The sequence below is a fragment of the Antechinus flavipes genome, chromosome 5 (genome assembly GCF_016432865.1).
Source record: "Antechinus flavipes isolate AdamAnt ecotype Samford, QLD, Australia chromosome 5, AdamAnt_v2, whole genome shotgun sequence".
Lineage (NCBI taxonomy): Eukaryota > Metazoa > Chordata > Mammalia > Dasyuromorphia > Dasyuridae > Antechinus > Antechinus flavipes.
Window position 1 is genome coordinate 273,408,739 of NC_067402.1, and position 19,609 is coordinate 273,428,347.

Here is a 19,609-nt window from a genome sequence, read left to right on the forward strand (position 1 = left end):
GAAAAATTCTTTGATATTATAGGAGGTGATATCAAACACTTCTTTGAGAAATGGTTCCTTCTTCCAAAGGAGACCGTTTTACTGTTGTCTGGCTTCAAATATTAAAAAATATTCCCTCATATAGAACCCCAGTTTACTCTCTACAGTGTTCACACTCCTATTTCTGCCCTCTGGGACTAAGAAGAATAGAGCAAATCCCTCTTCAATATGATAACTCTTAAAATTACTGCAAAAACTATTGCAAATAGCTTTCTGACCCTCACTAATTTTCCTTTCTCCAGGGTTAAACAACCACCATATCTCCAGCTAATATTCAGATGGGAGGTGTCATATGGATCATCACCAATCTAGGTGACCCCCTATAGACTCTCTGCATTATCACTGAACTTCCCAAAATATTAGTGTCCAAAACTATCCAACAACAGAGCTTAACTTTACTTTACTGTTCAGTCCTTTTAGTCATCTCATGAGTTCATTTGTAGTTTTCTTGAGAAAGATATTAGAGTAATTTGCCATTTTCTTTTCTAGCTCCAGGTGAGGAAGCTGAGGCAACAGGATTAAGTGACTTGCCTTGGGTGATAGTTAATAAAGGTGTGAGCAGGATGATTTCGGAAAGGTCTGGAGAGACTTGCATGAACTGATGCTAAGTGATGTGAGTGGAACCAAGAGATCATTGTACACGGCAACAAGAAGATTATATCTCTGAAGGATATAGCTCTTTTCAACAATGAGGTGATGCAGGCTATGGTCCAACAGACTTGTGTTAGAGAGAGCCATTTGCATCCAGAAAGAAGACCATGGGGATCACAACATAGTATTTTCACCTTTTTTCTTTCTTACTTTTTTTCCTTTTTGACCTTTTTTTTTTTTTTTTTTTTGGGTTGGTTGGTTCTTTTTTACACAGAATGATAAATGTGGAAATATATAAGGAAGAATTGTATGCGTTTAATCTATATTGGATTACTTGCTGTCCGGAGAAGGAAATTGAGGGAAAGGAGGGAGAAGAAATTGGAACACAAGGTTTTGAAAGGATGAATTTTGAAAACTATCTTTGCACGTATTTTGCAAATATAAAAACGCTATTATTTTAAAAGAGAAAAGGATATTAAACTTTTAAAAATAAGAGTCTGAGGCTGGATTTAAACTCAGGTCTTCCTGATTCCATATCCAGTGCTCTATCCACTTAGCTGCCCCTTCACTTCACTACTCCTGTATATTATTATAGAATCATAGATTTATAGCTGATAGAAATCAGCCCTCTCATTTTACAGATGACTAAAATAAGGCTCAAAGAAGAAATGACCTGTTCAGAATGATACAGCTGTTAAACATCTAAGTTTGGATTGTACCTTCATCTTCCTAACTCTTGTTCCACTGAGTACCTCTATCATTATGTTTTTGGTTTTTTCCTTTAATTCACACCTTCATGATTTCAACTAATTTTTTAAGTTCCCAAGAAACTGGATGTCCTCCAAATTTCCTTTTTAATTCCAAATATAAGATAATACACTTTAAAAAAAAAAAAAGGAAAGAAAGAAAATATTCCATTTTAAAAGAAATACGTGCAAGGAGAGATAATCAACAAGGATGAATTAAAGCATGTGAGAGAGGAATTCATTGAACAGATGCCACAAAATCAATAATTTAGGCACTAAAGTCTGATGAAAGTCATCATCAATGTCAAAGTGACTCAGGTCCCTTTACTGGAAACAAGAAATGGAGACAAGAAAATGGACTCAAAGCTGCCATCGTTCTTTTCCCAATGTAAATATAGGGCCCTGACTTAAAAGCAGAAATCCTTGAACTGTAAAAAGAGCTAAATTCTCTGATCCACATAAATCTTTCATATTCATTATCAACTGAATTAATAGCATTTTCTATTAAACATCAGTACATTTACAAAATTAAAAGTAAAGAAAAGGAGGACAAAACAAAGAATTGAATAAATAAGTGATGTACAGCTGAAAAGTAGAGTTAAACAAGTTATTGGATTAGTCAGATAAAAACAACTCAATGGAAGATTTCCCACCCCACCCCCAATGTTTTCTAAAGATACTAGTTTCTGGGCAACCTGTATCCAAGTCACTTGACTAAATAAACTCAATCTTATCTCTATTCCATTCCAACTTACCACCCCATCCCTACTCTATTCTGTTCTCCTTTCCTCAGTTTTCAATTACAAATAACTTCATAGGATCAGACCTGTAAAACAGGAAATGACCTCAGAGCATATCTAGTCCAACCCTTTCATTATACACATAAGGAAATGAAGTAATTTATTCAAAATCATATAAATAATAAACATCAGAAGTGGAATTTGAAGTCAAGTCATATAGGGGTTTCAGAGGTTTAGGGCCAGAAGGAAAACCAGAGACCATTTAATCCGACCCTTTCATTTTACAGGAAGAGAAACTGAGGCTCAGGAGAACAAAGTGACTTGCCCAAAGTTACAGAAGTATAAGCCAATAATTTTTTTTAAATAGCTTTTATTAATTTGTAGAATGGATGCTTCAGAAGAGATAAGATAAAATCTTGTCCAATTATAAAGTTTGGATCTCAAAGGGACCTTAAATTACCTTTGGGAGAAACAAGAATATTGGTGAATTCCTCTTATAGGATGAATAAGATAATTCTTCTGTCTCTTAACTACTTTTACAATTCTTCCCAGGAAATTAGATTGAATTTCTTCTTCAGGAAAGAATAATAATAAATTCATAAATTAGCATCTTATTTAAAGGTAGAATGGCAATGTGAATACTTTGAATGCCATGTAATATTTTCCTCTCATAAGGTCAATAATACTTCCATAAGCAAAATTTTATACTTCTAGATTTCTCATCAAAGAGCCAGGCCTTGCCACACATTTGTTCCACGTGCTGAAATCTCACATTAAAAAATAATGCCTGAAAAAATTATCCAATATCATATCTGAACCTTTTCAACCTGTGATATACCTATGAAATTTGGCAAAACATGCTCTTTCTCCTCACCTCCAAAGCCTTGCCTTTATTCCTACATGGACTACTGGCCATTCTCTCTGACACAATGCTCCGAATCTTTCAAATAAAAGGAATGAGGAAATGCAGAAGATCACAGGTCAACAAAGACTATCAAGAAACAGATAAAGGACCATAATTTTCTGTCTGGGTAGTTATGTTATGGAAGTGCTAACTGCAGACCAATTGATTTATTTTTGAAAATAGTACATTTCCCTGCTAAAATCATTAGTTTTTTTTTTTTTTTTTTTTTTGGGGGGGGGTTGTTTTATTTTGTTTTGTTTTTTGCTGAGGCAGTTGTGGTTAAGTGACTTACCCAGGGTCATACAGCCAGGAAATTAGATCCTTTTTTAAAATAAATATGCCACAAGGTAGTAATCATGAGATTAAATTGTTAGCACACATGAACTTCTGGTTTGGCTTTGTGTGAACTTTCAGATATTTATACGAAATATTTTTTCCACCATACGATCAGAGATTTGTCACTCACTAGAAGACACTTTAGAGTCCATTGAATTTAAAGCTTTTATTTTAGTTGGGAAAAAAATGAGGTCCCAAGAGACAAAAATAATTTATTTGTCCAAGGATAAATATATATCAAGAAGCAGAGTGGGATTTCTATCCAGGTCCTCTCTCTGAATCCAAATGCAAAGCTTTTTCCCTCATGCTCCACTGAATTCCCTTCATAATATCTTGGAGAGAAAGCATATCAGGTGTTCATTTAAAGTCAAAGAAATGAAGAGATGGGGAGGGGATAAAACTGGTGTGGAAACTCAAGTGTCTTGATTCCTGTTTGCTTTACTTCCACATTTTCAAAACATACAATAAATTTATATGATTTCAACTTAGGAAAATCATAATAGGATAGTGGCAAAAATTCTATTCTGAGAATTAGGAAGAGCAGGAGTTTAAGTCCTCCTTCTGATACATATTGACTATATGACTCTGAACAAGTCACTTAATTTTTCTTTGACAAATTTCTGTAAAGAAATGTTAAGAAGGTGATAATTAAAAGCTTCTTCAACAGGTGTTCCAACTGCATTACCAATGAAATCACAGGGCCGTTTAAAAAATGTTATTTATAGGTTCTGATATAATTACTTAGCATAGACTAAAAAAAATCTGATGCTTTATGCATCTCAAGCAATTCTGATTTTATGTGTCCAATAACTGAGGAAGAGATCAGATTATAGGAAGAAAGGTCTTGTTGTTGACATTTTTTAAAAATGATAAATGGTAATTTTTATTTTTTATGTATAAACATATTTATACAATTCTCTTGTTTCACAAGAAAAATCAATCAAAAAGGAAAGAAAATGATTAAGAAAACAAAATGCAAGTGAACAACAACAAAAAGAGTGAGAATGTTATGGTGTAATCGACATTCAGTTCCCACTGTCCTCTCTCTGGATACAGATGGTTCTCTTCATCACAAGATCATTGGAACTAGCATCAATCATCTCTGAATGGTAATTTTTTAAAAGAGCAGGAAGCCTCATCATCCTGAATTCCAATCTGGCCTCAGACACTTACTAGCTGTGTGACCCTGAGCAAGTCACTTAATCCCATTTGCCTGAGTTCCTCATCTATAAAACGAGCTGGAGAAAGAATTGGCAAAAATCTTCGGTATCTTTGCCAAGAAAACCCCAAACGGATCGCAAAGAGTCTGCCACAAGCGAACAACAATTTTTTGAAAACCTACCATACAAGACAGTTGCTGATTTTACCTTTTATTTCAAGAGTGCTGGCCACCAAGTGGGCTCACAGTAACATAACCAACAGCAAAATCAATAAAAACTTAGAAATAATTTTTGATTTGAGAGAGATAGCATGGCAAAATGGAAAGGAAGAGGAAGCAAGGGCTCTTGTCCTGACTCTGAAATTAGGTAATCATGAGTAAATCACGTGCTTTCTCCAAATCTCATGTTCTTCAGGAGTAAGATGAGAGGGTTTGGTGAGATGCTTTTTAATAGTACTTTAATCTCCAGTATTCCATGCTGTTCTGTTCCTTCCCATCTTGTTCCAGACTAGTCCAGCCCATTATGTACTGTGCTATTCTCAATCTGGCCTATGGGACAGGGCACTGGACTTGGGATCAAGAAAATCTGAATTTTAATTCCTACCAGAGATCCTAACTAGTCATATGAATCTAGACAAATAACTTTCCTGTGTCCCCATCTTTAAATTGAAAGGGTTGGACTTAATGACCCATAAAGACCCTTAAAATTTTTGAATCTATTTTATTTCATTCTATCCTACCCTGTTTTTAAAAACATTTATATATTCAGTCTTTACATAATGAGAGACATATCAATGTTGTCTTTTTAGTCTCTAGGACTGGATCTGATGGGATTTACTCCCCATTCTTCTGAACTTGACATCTGGCCTTTGTCCCCTGCTCTTTCCTCACTAGCTCCCCCTAATTTGGGGAAATGATCCAATATCATGGCTTCTGAAGATGTGCCTCTGTCAATTCCATCTCCAGAAAGCTTTTCTCAGCTATGAACAAGAATCCCACATACTGAGCAACACACATCCATCCAGTTGATGCCATACTGAGAATGTTAAAGGTACTGAGCACCCCACTGCTCATTTTGACCAAAACAGCCTTGAAAACAGAGACTTGTCCTGAAATTGGCTGATAGCAGCTGCTGATTCTGTGCATCTAAAGCAATGCTGAATGATTCTGATTAGAATCAAAATTCCTCCCCTCTCTCCTCCACCCACCCTTGGATCCGAGGAGATCCATTCAGAAGGAGCGAGGTAGAGCACCAATTCAATGTGCCGGGTCCATCTGTTGGCAAGCAGCATGATGCAAACAGCTTTGTAAGTTCTATTTTCAATGAAATATCACAGAACAGCTTGTCCCAATGATATTTCTAAAGCCTGCCTGCAAGCCGCCTACTGGGAAACCCAACAAAGAAGAGAAGGGGGGAGGCAAGGAATACACAGAGTCAAAGGACAGAGAAAAGAAAGGGAAATGAAACCCAAGAAAGGAGATAAGATTAAGGTGGTAGAGAAGATTAGAGACCATAGACCATACATATAGATAAACATACATATATATGTACAAATACATACATTTCATGGCAATATATGCATATACTGTATGTTTTACAAATTAGATTTAAAACTCATTTTAAATTTATTCTTCACATATACATTTGTTAGTACAGATCTGAGAGCTTTCTCATATATACATAAATAATTTGAGGCTTTTCTCCTCTATAAACAGTTATCAGAAAAAGTTATCAGTTTAAATACTTTAAACTTCCTATTTCTTATGTTTTATTACTAAATAAAAGATGCAATGTTAATGATAATAATGATACAACAATATGTATGTATATGTGTACATATATGTAATACATAACCTATATATATATATATATATATATATACACAAGTGTAAGAATGACATAGGACCACAAATCTAGACTTGAGAACTTTAGTGTCATTGATTAATGATTTCCTTAGAGCAAGAAACTTGAAATTCAAGAGGGAAATATAGAAAGATACAGAAATAAAGGCACAGAAAATATTGGAGGAAAAAATGATAATTAAAAGACTGGAGAGAATTTGTTTTCCTTTTCCGTTCTTTCTTCTACTCATCTTTTTTTGGAGTCCAGATCTGTGATTTCACTGAGAAAGGGTATTTCCAGTAAGGAAACTGCCTTAATCAATGCAGATCTACAAGGGTTCAACATTTGCCTGGGGCATCAACACATAAAATAACTTATCCAGATTCACAGAGTTTTTATGTGTCAGAGGTGATATTTGAACTGATGTTTTTCTTGATTGTGAGGCTAGTTTTCTATATGTTATATAAATTACTACTTAATTTTATAGTTAGTAGTTTTATAATATTGTGACAAAAGTTTTTTTTTAACTTCCCCATATTTCAACATAGGAATAAATACCTTTCTTCCCCATTAACCAGGGAAATGAAGCTCTGGGACTTCTCAGTCGAATTTTCTCAGTTATAAAGTTAGGGGAATGAATTATGTGACCTTCTAAAGTGTAAATTGTTATGATATTATGATCTTTTCTTTTAACACAATATTACTTGAATACTTAGCAATTATGGAGGCTATCCCTATATCATCAACAGGGTCAGGACCCAGATTCAGGTTCTCACATCAGGTCACTTACCTGAGGTCGTATTACTTTGACAATATTTTTGAGGGCAGTGTCTGGAGATGGAGGCGAGCAATCAGGTGTGGGGCCTGTTGAGCTGTTTCTATGGTTACCGCTTCCTGGAGCCGTAATTGCTACCTGAGATGCGTTATCTGTGAACAAAAATAGAATGGCCATGAACTTAATTACTTTACTTACTTTCTAACATCCAGGATGATTTCAAGGATGAGAATTCTGATTTCAGTTGTACACTGGTCATCTTTGAAGCCACAAAATGAGGGATATTTGAACTCCTGAAAGGGGAGCCATCACCAAAATCATTATTAGATGTCTTGTTCCACTTTAAGTTAGTAAATGTCTATCCCCTTATGGTCTAGTTTTGAGATCCTAAGGGGAGTGAGAGATGAGTCATGATCCTCTCATTCAAAATAGCTGCAAATACCCCAGGCCTGATATGGATGACAGAACCTAATCGCCTAAAAGATGTAGACTCCTTGATTAGGAAATGGCTCGACAAATTCTGATACATGAATACAATAGAATATTATATAAGGAATGAAGAATAAGACAATTTCAGAGCACTCTGGGGAGTATTTTATGAACTGGCAAGGAGCAAAATAAGCAGTTCCAGGAAATTTATTCGCACCATGCTATCAACAATGTAAACATAAAAAAAAAAAAAAATAACCAGAATAACAACCAAAACACAGCACTGAACACCATAAAATTATAAATGTCTGGTCTCTGGAGAAGCCTGGAGAAAATGCACTTCTCTCCCTTCTTTGAAAAACTGGGGGAACTAGGGGATAGGCTATCACATATACTGTCACACCACTGATGTGTTGATTGCATTTTTTCCTCTTTATTTTTAAATGTTCATTCCAAGGGACAGATGGCTGAGTAGGGGAGGTAGGAAGAGCTTATTTAAAAACAAATAATATGCTAAAATCAAATTATCAAAAAATGTGCCATACAGCTGGGCCATAATGGATAGAGAACCAGAAAGAGCTAAGTTGAAGTCCAGTTTCTGAGAGCTCTCAGTTGTCTGATTCCAGCAAGTCTCTAAATGACTAGCTTATCTGCTACTTTTAAGTTTGTAAGTTGAAAAAAAATAAAAGATGCTTCACAGAGAGAAGGACTTTTCTCACCCAGGAGGTTTCTATTCCAATCACAGACCTAGTTCCTATCCCTATCAATAAAATAATTTTGAAAAGATATATCAACTTGTCTTTTGCTTCACTGATTTGTGACATGCTTTAATAGAAGTTATTTCTTCATTTCTCAGATGACTTTTTAAGCCAAATTTGTAAACTGCATCTGTATAGGGAACTCACAGAGCAGAAACTCCTTTTATCAGGGTATATCAATTGCTTCTTTTGATTTGAGTTTTTAGACATTAGATAGATCATTAAGTCAAGAAGGGTCTGATATAATAACCAGGGCTCGTATTTATATAGTAACTTGAGGATTACGAAGAATCAGCAGCAAAGCAACCCTGAAAGATAGTGAGTACAGATATTATTATTATCAATAATAATAATTTACAGATTAGCAGTGGAGATGTAGTTACTTGTCCAAAGTCACAAAGCTAATGACTCTCATTAAAGGGTGGAGACATAGTATAGTGAGATGAGCACTGTGTCTGGGAACATAATTAAGAGGGTTCAAAGCTCAGCTCATTCACTATCTGGTGGAACTTGGCCAAGTCTATCATTCTTGAGGCCACAGAACTCCGATCTACAAAACAAGCAAATTTAACATGTCATCCAAAAGTCTCCTCTAACTCTCTATGCCTTCTTGAGAGAGTGTGTAATAGAGATCTTTGGATACCATGATCAGCACTCTCACTATTCCATCCCAGCCTTTGGAATCCAGGGTGAACGATTTCATTTTGGTAAGATTGCATAGTTCCTCAAATGTAAGAAGTAGAAGGAGAGTAAGACCTGGAGACTAGAAGAGTTGAGTTCAAATCTCAATTCAGATACAGCAATGTAAAACCAATAAAATCAGACCTAAACATACTGTATAAATATAGTTATTTATAGTTATTATTATACAAATCTTTTCAAAAATGTCTTTTCAAAATGTCCTTGAACAATGAGAAAAAATTTAAAAAGAATGAGTTTATCAAAAAAAAAAAAAAAAAACACAACAGAGAATCATAGTTGTGGAGGAATATAGATAACAACTAAGAACATTATTATTACCTGAGAGAGGATGTCCCACTATGGGTAAAGGATTAAATAAACTTATTTAATTTATTAAATTATGAAATTATAACAATGACAGCTACAATTTCCAGAATTATATTCTCACAACAATCTCATGAGATTATTGTCTCCATCTAATAGATGAGAGACTTAAAGCTCAGAGACATACTCACAGAGACCACAAATATTAGAATTGGTCTGCTGGCTCTGAGTCCCATTTTCTTTTCATTCTACTTAACTGCCTCTACTTATGTTTGGTAGATCATGCAATTGTTGACTGGCCAAATCAGCGGGATGTTATGTATTATTCATTTAAGTTATATTAAAGTCTTAGCACACAAACCATTCAAATTTGGAAAGTTGACAACACTTCAGAGAGGATAGAAAATATCTGCTTCTCTATTATGGAGTAGGTAGAAAACTAAAAATTCTACAGAGATATTTCTTGGCATCTTATGACCCTAAATGTTCAAAACCTGAATTTCCATCTGTTTCTAATTAATTATTTATAATTATCTCCTTTAAAATGAAAACAAAGAGTGACATTCCCTCATTGGGAAATGGTTAAACAACTTACAACGTTGTGGAGTAAGAAGAGTTTTGAATCAAAAGTTCTGGGTTCAAATACTGATTTTGCTACTTACTATTATTATAACCTCAGATAGGTTGTTTAATCCCTTTGGATGTCAGCTTCCTCGTCACAGACATAAATCACCTTTCAGACCAACTACATCACTATTCAAGGGAAAGGAAGATAGCTACATTTATCATTGGACACATTTACCATACTGATTGGCTCTGCTTGATTTTCTCGTCTTTGTTAAACAGAAAAACAGACTGGGAATGATTATGGGAGGCAAGAGGTATATTTGGAAATGATCGTGATGTCACAACAAAAACTGAATCAACGATACTTTAAATAAATAAAAATAATTAGCCAGTTGAGAGAGTGAAAATATTTTGTGCAATGAGGATCAGACTGGTACATTCCCAGAATTTCAGGTCTTTATAATCTAATCTCCCCACCCATATATGATTCCCTTTTCCTAAGGCTGTGACAGTCTGCCAGGCTCTGTCTGAATATCTTCAGTGACCCAAAACTTATTACCTCCCAAGGCATTCCATTCCACTTTTGGCCAATTCTCATCTTTAGCAATTTCTTCCATACATCAAGCTGAAATATGCCTCTCTGTGACTTTCTTCCCTTCATCCTAGTCGTGCCCTCTGGGACTGAACAGAATAAGGCTAATCCCTCTTCTATATGACAGCCTGTCAGATGTCTGAAGTCAGTGATAACTTTCAACTCTAAAGGGGCAGGAGGAGGCATCTGACTTTATTCTACAACCACAACTTGGATCTGGACTCAAATCCACCATTTTGTAAACACAAGTATTGACTGTAGTCGAGATCTTCTGAGAGAAAAGGGATGAATTTCCACAAAGCCATCTGGGGAAGAAAATAAAACCCTAATATTATTGTAATCATAAAGCATACATGAAAAAGTTATAATAGCTTGCCTTTTTTTAATAAAACATATTTCCATGTTAGTCATGTTGTGAAAGAAAACAGACAAAAATAAAATCCAAGAAAAATAAAGTATCAGACTTCATTAGTTCTTTGTCTGAAGATGGAGAGCATTTTTCATCATAAGTCCTTCAGAACTTTCTTAGAGCACTGTATTGATGAGAATAATTGTTTATATTTGTAAAGCACTTTAAGCTTTGTCAAGCACTTCACACACATTATCTCATTTGATCTTCACAGTATCCCTGTGTAGCAAGTGTTATTCTTAGGATAAGGATATTGAAATCACTACTTCATAGTCACAGAGTCTAATTAAGAATCTAAGGCAAGATTTGAATTCAAATTTTGATTCCAAGTGCAATAGTCTATTCATTGTATCTCTAGTTAAAGAGTAATACATGTAGTATACCATACTGATGGATGGTACAGATGATAATTGCTACAGAAATTTGAAGGGAGGAAAAATCACAAGGCACTAGCACAGATCACTAGAGATGAATGTATTTATGCTGTGCCTTGAAGGATAAGTGGAATTGGAATAGGTAGAAGCAAGGGGTCATTCTAGATGGGAAAGGAGTCATAAACAAAAGTGGGAAAAGAAGCCAATCTATTTCATGTAGACTTACAAATGCAAAGATTAGTTGGAAGGAAGTGGCAAGTAATTTGTGGCTTGGTGAATGCAATGGAATACAATCAAAACACCTGAGAGGTATAATAAAAGAAAGGAAATCAGTGATTTCATTGTTATATTGAACTCCTAGTTTGGAAACTCAACATCCACTATTTATGAGATCATAGACCTAATGGTAAAAGGAACATTTTATAGACGAGGAAGCTGAGTTCTGAAGAAGTGATGATGATTTGGTTACAGAGATCATAAAGAGAGGAACTAAGATTGAACTTAGAGGAACTAAGATTTTGATTTATCACAAACTGGGGAGTTGGATGTTGTTATTATTCCTATTTTAGAGATGATAAGGTTATTAGGACAGAGATTAACTGAGGTTAATTGAACCTCAACCAGGTCTTGAGACTATAAGTCCAGTGGTCTTTCTCTGGTACCTCTCCACTAGAGATGAAATGCGGAAATTGTCTGAGGCACACACAGAGACTAAGTGATTTGCCTAGAGGTATTAGCTAGCTAGGCTAGCTAGGATTTGAGATATGAAATCAAGTTTTCCTGATGCTTAAATCCAGCAGCATTCAATTTGCTCCCTCACTCTGCCTCCTGACAACAGTCATGGAATGAAAGAACATTCCCAAGGGAGTATGATATGTTCAATGAGTTAGAAGTGTCTTCAGGAAGGAATCCAATTGAGAGGCTATGATAATGGACCAATGAGTGTAAGGTTTCATATCTCTTCCTTTCGTTGCATGATAAGATCACTTATTTAGAACTGCAAGGGATCCCAGAGACCATATCATCTATCACCTCTCCTTTTGTACACCAATAAGATGAGATTCACAGATGGTGACTTAACCAAAGACATCAAAACCAAGAGAAGACAGACTCTGGGTACAAAGTGAATTCCTCTGACTCCAGGTTGAGAATACTTTCCACCATTTGATAATCATTATGAAAGTTTATGAATTTAGAACTGAAATGGAACTTGGACACCCTTTACTCCAACTTTTTCACTTTACAATTTAGTCAACTGAGGTATCAAAAAGTTAAGTGGTTGGCCAACATCCCTCAGGTGGTAAGCAGCAGAACTGAGTTTTGAACTCTACCTCTAATCTCTTGATCAGTTTTTCAATTTTCTTTTCTATTTGAGTTCATGCATGAATTCAGAAAATTGAATATCAACAAGAGATAATAAAATTATAACACTTACCTATGTCTATTAGATTAACAGTTGCTGGGAATTGCTTGACATATTTTCCTCTTCTGGCCCAAGTGATTTAAAAAGAACCAGTACTCAAAAAACAATTCAGGATAATATGATGGATCATGATTCTCATGAATACTTAATAGTGATTTTATTTTCCCACAGATGACTAACATTAAGTTTTCTTTTTCCCTCTTTTTTTTTTTCCTACAAAATTTAGAATGTCCTAGGGATCTTCTCTGAGAATGACTTAAAAGGGGGGGGGGAACGGGGGGAAGAGAGGAAGTTGAAGATATTCCTACCTAGAATGTGATTATTTCAGATTTAACCAGATACCCCATGATCTCAAGAGCATATCTCAATGCTAATTATCACTTCAAAAGCTCTCCTAAATTAATTTATACACAATGAAAAAAAAAAAAGAGCAAGGTTAGGAATCAGAAGAACTGAATTCTGTAGGAAAAATGGAAAAAAATTCTGGATACAGAGTGAGAGGACCTGAATTCGAATGGAAACTCTACTATATACCTCCTATTTGATTTTTTTGAACCATTTCATTCTCTCGGGACATCAGTTTCTTCAACTGTAAATTGAAATGGTTGGATGAGATGCTCTTTTATGTACCTTCCTCCTCTAAATCTCTGACTCTAACATCAGATGTATTTAAGCAAATTGATTGGTTCATTTCTCTGGGTCTCAGTTGTACTCATCTGTCAAATCTGGGACTGTTTAATTGGCAAAATAAAGATAGAAAGGAGTGTTAGACACTGCTTATAGATACTTATCAAGTTATCTCTCCAGAGTGTGAATTTTCTGGGAGCAGAAACTGACTTGGGCCATTTTCTCTACCCTTAGCACTTAGTGTCTGGCACATACTTAATAAGTGCTTCTTGACTGATTCTTGGGTCCTTTCCAGCTTAAATCTCAGACTTTATAACTTTTTGAATGTGACTTGGAAGGATTAGGAGAAAGCCTAATCATCACAGTTGGGGGGCTTTCTTTACCACTATTCAATAACTAAGAAATAAAGACTCCAGAGTTAGATAGTGAGGTCACCCACAGTTGAGTATTTCAGGGAAAACACAGAGAACACAAATGGCAATGAGCTTCCTATAACTGAAATACATGATTAAAGGAAGGAAAGCAAAAAAAAAAAAAAAAAGGGAGGAGGGAGGGAGAAAGAGAAGTCACAATGATAATGAAGCACAATTTCAATAGGAGTTTTAAAAAAGTCAGGAAATTATAGTCAAAAAGAAGGAGCTCACAAGTTAAAGAAAAAGTTTGAAGAAATGGTAAAGTCTAAAGTGTGATTGTTCTTTCAGTTAGTAACTGATGAATACCGAAGTCCATCACTGATGAATGTTGGATAATCAGGCAAAGACTGAGACCAATGTCTTTCATCTATGTAAAACTGGCGAAAACAGAATTTAGTTCACTATGGAGTGGTCCACAGAGATTAAATAGTCCTATAAGTATAGCTCTGCTGACTGCAAATGCCAGCTAAGTAAGTAAGCAAAGACCAATTGTAATCCTCAAGGTGAGAGATCCTTGCAAATAAGACATTGTCCTCTTATTGTGGTACTCTGGATGAAAAACTCAGCTCAAAGTCAAAAAGATGTGGCTTCAAATGTTGTCTCTAATCCCTACTTGGTGTTCCTTGGCAAGTATCCTAACTTCATAATGCCTCAGGTAATCCTCTAAGACTCTTACTGATAGAGTAGGTACTGATTTACATTGGTGGAGGGAACTCCCTATAGCATTAAAATTTTAATTCCAACAAAAAGAAATTACTTCTTTAGATCATGGGTTATGGAAATGAAAATTTATGGAATAACCCAGTAATTTTTTAGAATGAAGGAACAAAGAAAAAGAGAATGAAAGAAAGGAAGGTACAAAGAAAGAGAGAGGGGAGGGTGTGAGGGATGAAAAAGAGAGGGGAGAAGGAGGGAGGAGAAAGAAATAAAAGGCAGGAAGGCAAGAAGGCAGGAAGCAAGGAAGGCAGTAAGGAAAAGGAAGGAAGGAAGGAAGGAAGGAAGGAAGGAAGGAAGGAAGGAAGGAAGGAAGGAAGGCAGGCAGGAAGGAAGGCAGGAAGGCAGGAAGGCAGGAAGGCAGGAAGGAAGGAAGGAAAGGAGGGAGGGAGGAAGGGAGGGAGGGAGGGAGGGAGGGAGGGAAAGGAAGGAAAGAAGGAGAGAGGGGAGGGAGGGAAAGAAAAGAAGGGAGGGAGGGAGGGAAAAGAAGGAAGGGAGGGAGGGAGGGAGGGAGGAAGGAAAGAAAGGTATGAGAGAGGGAAGGGAAAGGAAGGAGAAAAAGAAGGAGAGAGGGGAAAGAGGGAAGGATAAAGTGAGAGAGAATGGAAAGATAAAATTATTTAGACATACTGTATGACAAGTGCTTTGCTAAATGATTCACAAATATTATCTCAGTTGATCTTCATAATAACCCTGGGAAGTAGTCACTATTAATGTCTCTATTCTGAAATTGAGGAAACTGAGGCAAAATGATTTTACAAACATCACATTTAGTAAATGTCTGTGACTGGATTTGAACTCAGATTTTCTCCACTTCAGAGCCAGTTGCACCACTTAGTTGCAGACTAAGTGCAGAAAGTCTAGCACATTACCACAGTTCCAACTACAGTGGAGACTGAGACATAATCTAGAAACAATAAGATGAACTCTCAAAAGACTGGGAAGCCACAAATTTGTTTGGGATTTGGTGAAATGACACAGATTTGAAGCAAAGCAGGTTAAAGTTTCTAATCAGCAGTGGGATCAAGCCTTCCAGGGGAGGGGGATTGGCAGATCTAGCCTCAATAATAGTAACAATAATTTTGTACATAGAAAATAAATAGAAGAAACTTAGTTCCTTGGCAACAAAAGTCTATTGTCACCAGGGAGAAAATCATATATGCTAAGGGGGAAAAATCATATATACTAAGAGGGAATTAAATGCATTTTTTTAACAAATAATCTTTTCAAAAAGTAGAAAGCCATTCTGAAAAGACAATTAGAAAACAAAATTGAGTTTCTTTTTGCTTGAAAATAAAATCTTCCAAAATGTATTTTCTAGAGATTACATCCAATAACACCTAAATCTGTAAAAATGAACAGGACATAGGTGCTTGAAAATGTTGTGACATGTTACCTTCTTATTCTGATGTCCACAGTGACCGACTATCTGGTCATTTCCTGGAACATTTTTATGTTTTATTACCAGTAATCCATTAAAACCAGAGGCTATGACCTCACTTCACAAATTTTTCCAAGAACTCAATAGTTCATAGTTTTATATCTCTTGAGCTGGAAGAGATTTTAAAGGACTCTATAGTTCAGATTGATTGTTCAGAATAAGACATGAAATCCTAGGCATAAAAACTTCCAACAAGGGTAAGGAAGCATGTCATAAAACACTAGACTGATTCTGATATCAGAAATCATTTCTGCAGGTATAAAGTTATCTAGACATATGCATACATCTAATAATAATACCCTGAGATGATGTAAGTGCAGACTCAAGTTCATTATGTTCAGAGGATGAATTAATTTGACAGAACCTGAGGAAAGGATATATAATTGAGATAACTTCAAATATTTAGGGGGAAGATCCAATCTTACAATCTTTCAACAAAGACAATGAAAAATAGAAATATTGTTGTTCAATTATAATCTTCTTTGTGATCCCATTTGGGGTTTTCTTCAAAAAGATACTGGAGTGATTTATCATTTCCTTCTGCAGCTCATTTTACAGATGAGAAAACTGAGGCAAACAGGATTAAGTGTCCTGCCCAGAATTATACAGATACTAAGTGTCTGAGACCAGACTGGACTGAAAAAGATGTTTTTCTCACTCCAGGTCTGGTGCTACAAGCACTATACCTAAATAAATGATAGAAACAGATAATATTTAAGAGGTTATAGAAAGAGAGTAAAATTGACAAGCACTTATTAGGCAATATTATATGCCAGGTACAACATCAGCACTCGGGATACAAAGAAAAGCACTAGTCCTTGACTTTAAAAGGCTTAAAATTTAATGCAAACAGCAAAGTAAAAAGAAAAAAAAAAGAAAAGAAAAAGATACATACTAGAAAAAATAGAGATAATCTCAGAGGAAAAGAACAAGGATAATCAGGAAGAAGACAGAAATTTTAGATGTAAAGGAAATCAGAAAAGGAAGATGGAGGGAGGTACACCATTACATTACCAATGGATATGTGAGCTGGTCCATAATTCTGAAAAATACCTAAAAAACTTAATGCATAGTTTATGCCTTTGACCTAGAGAATGAACTACTAGACTTATGTCACAAGGAATTTGAGGACAGAAAGACCCCATCAACTGCTAGCACATTAATGGCAGAAAGTTTTATAAAAGAAAACAAAACAAAAAAAACAAAGTAAATGACAAAAGACTTGAGAACATATAAATAAATTGTGGTATATTAAATTAATGTAATATTGCCTTGCTGTTTGAAATGTCAAACATCAAGAATTCAGAGAAACACAAGAAGAAATGTATGAATTCATGCAAAGTGAAGAAAGAGCCAAAAGAACAATAAACAAAACAAAACAAAAAATAATGTCAGTGAAAATAACATTAAAAAGCACCTGATTAAAGGCATGATCACTCTTGGGGCCAGATGATAGTTTGTGACTTAAATTTCCCCCCTCCAAGTCAAGGCAGCTAAATGGCACAGTCCATAAGTAGATGGTAAGAAAGGTCATCATCTTTGTTAGAATTCATCACAGTGCTGGATAATTTTGCTAAACTCTTTCATTTCATTCTAAGGGAAGATTCTGCATGGGTACCACATCAGTGACTATTGTATAAATAATAAAGGCATTAATAAAGATTTAAAAACAAGTGGATCTCATTAAGGACAACTTCAAGAGATTCAAGTCAAATGTTTTATCTACAAAATATGAAATAACCAGTTGTGAATAAGCCTAACCCTGAAAGATATGGAGCTCCTATTTGTACACAAGCTGAATAGAATTGATGCTGTTATTTTTCTTAAAGAGACTAACATGATACCCTGATATATTAATAGAATAGGATAATAGTAAATTATCCTTATCTTTTATCTATAATAGCAAAGCTGGATAATGAATCATGGTGTGATGAAGCAGCTTATTATCTCCATTTTTTTCTCTATTAATATATCCTCTTTGAAGGCTTTATGGCAAAGATTCTATTTTCCTAAGATCAGGTAATTACTTTTTGCATTATAAAGAACCAGAATGGCTATTCTTTTAAAGACTTCAAAGAAAAGCTTTACATAAGAAACTCTGTACCAGTATTTGGGACAGCCATTCCAGATGGACAATGAGCTGTGGGTTAGAACTGGAGGGAAAGAGTAGAATGAATTGCTTTGGGGAAATTATACAATATTCTTAATGCTACTAAATTACTCTCTAGTGCAAAGATTCATCATTTAAATACAACTATACCCATGGAAAAGTTTAGGATTCAAAATCTGAACATATCACATTCCCTACAAAATCAAAGTTGCAAGGGCCCAAAAGACCCCAGAAATGATGGTCATGAGCATACTAAAATATGTTTCCTATGATGTCTTATGCTTAAGAAATGGTAAAAGAGATATTACCAAAGCAACATATAGTGAGAAGAGAAGGTATACTCAATACTAGGTAAAAGTTAGGGCTAACAGGGGTAATCTTTATGACTCATTTGCCCTCATGAACTAATAAATGAATGAATAAATAGACAGAAAAAAAAGACATACAAATAGATAAGACAAACAAATAAATAAATGAACTAGACTTCCTTGATTGGAATTTTGGAGTCTCTTGGAAGAGCATGGACAAAGATTGCTCATGGGTAAAAATAGTGTGAATGTGTTCTGAATTGTATAAATGGAGTGCTCACATGATAGGGCTAATTGGTGGGACTTGTTTTAACTATCGATGGTTTTCATCTGATCATATTCTTTGAAGTGGGACCCATTTTGGTCAAATAATCACTGTAATAAAATTAATGTTCAGTTTTCATGGTATCTGAACATGCAAATTTCATGTAGGGTCTAAGTGATCATGTACTAGTACCAGCTGACATTTATTGGTGACTCAATTATGCTTAGGTAGAAGCCTCCATTATATTCAGAGTCTGATTTGCAAGCTTCCTCAGATTCTATTTTCTACCCATTTATGACTGTGTATCCTGATCATGTTTTCAAGCATTTATTAATGGCAATTCCTTTCACGCCAGATCCCCTCCTTACTTACTCCAAAGCTAAATCAGCATTATCATGAACTTCTGAACATCATAGCTTATCACCAAACATTAAGGACAGCCATTTCTTTTAAATCTCTAATCTTGCAATTACTTTGTAACATCAGATAAAATATGGTTGACTTGAAAAAAACTGTTATCTGGGGGGAAAAATGACCAGCTGAACAAAGTGGTGGAAAAGAAAAGAAAAATCTTGATAAAATGTCAAAAATAGGTCCAGTCAACATGTATTACAAAAGTTGACTCATCTCTCTTTTCTTATTTCATTCAAGTATGAAATCTCAGCAAAGGTGGATAGCAGCAGTTAGTCTCTCTTTCTCCTGAAATAGCCTCCAAATCTCTGTTCATTTCACAACCCCTCATCTCAGCAAAACATAATCCTTGTCAGGAAGCATAAAAAGATTTGGGCTCACTTGATGTGCTTCATTCTTTATTCATGTGGGAAAAAATGGAAATTGTTCCCCCCCCATCATGCTTATGTATTATTCATTTGCTCCCCCCATCCTGATTATTCATTAAATTTGTATCAGAAGGAAAGTGAGACTTCAAGGCAAATTTAGTCTTTTTGAGAAGTTATATATGTGATTCCCTTCAGCAGCATACAAGTATCTCAATGAGACCCTTGTTCATCCATTGTCATTCAACCTGTGACTGGAAGGTGA

General features: G+C 35.3%; 1 protein-coding gene across 1 annotated transcript in view; it reads right to left on the minus strand.

The window, feature by feature from the left end:
- ANKS1B (ankyrin repeat and sterile alpha motif domain containing 1B) overlaps window positions 1-19,609 on the minus strand; it is a 1,349,660-nt gene that overhangs the window by 880,160 nt on the left and 449,891 nt on the right. Inside the window, exon 11 of the mRNA XM_052001623.1 lies at window positions 7,149-7,285. Coding sequence (XP_051857583.1) covers window positions 7,149-7,285 — 137 coding nt within the window. The remainder of the gene's footprint in view (window positions 1-7,148; window positions 7,286-19,609) is intronic.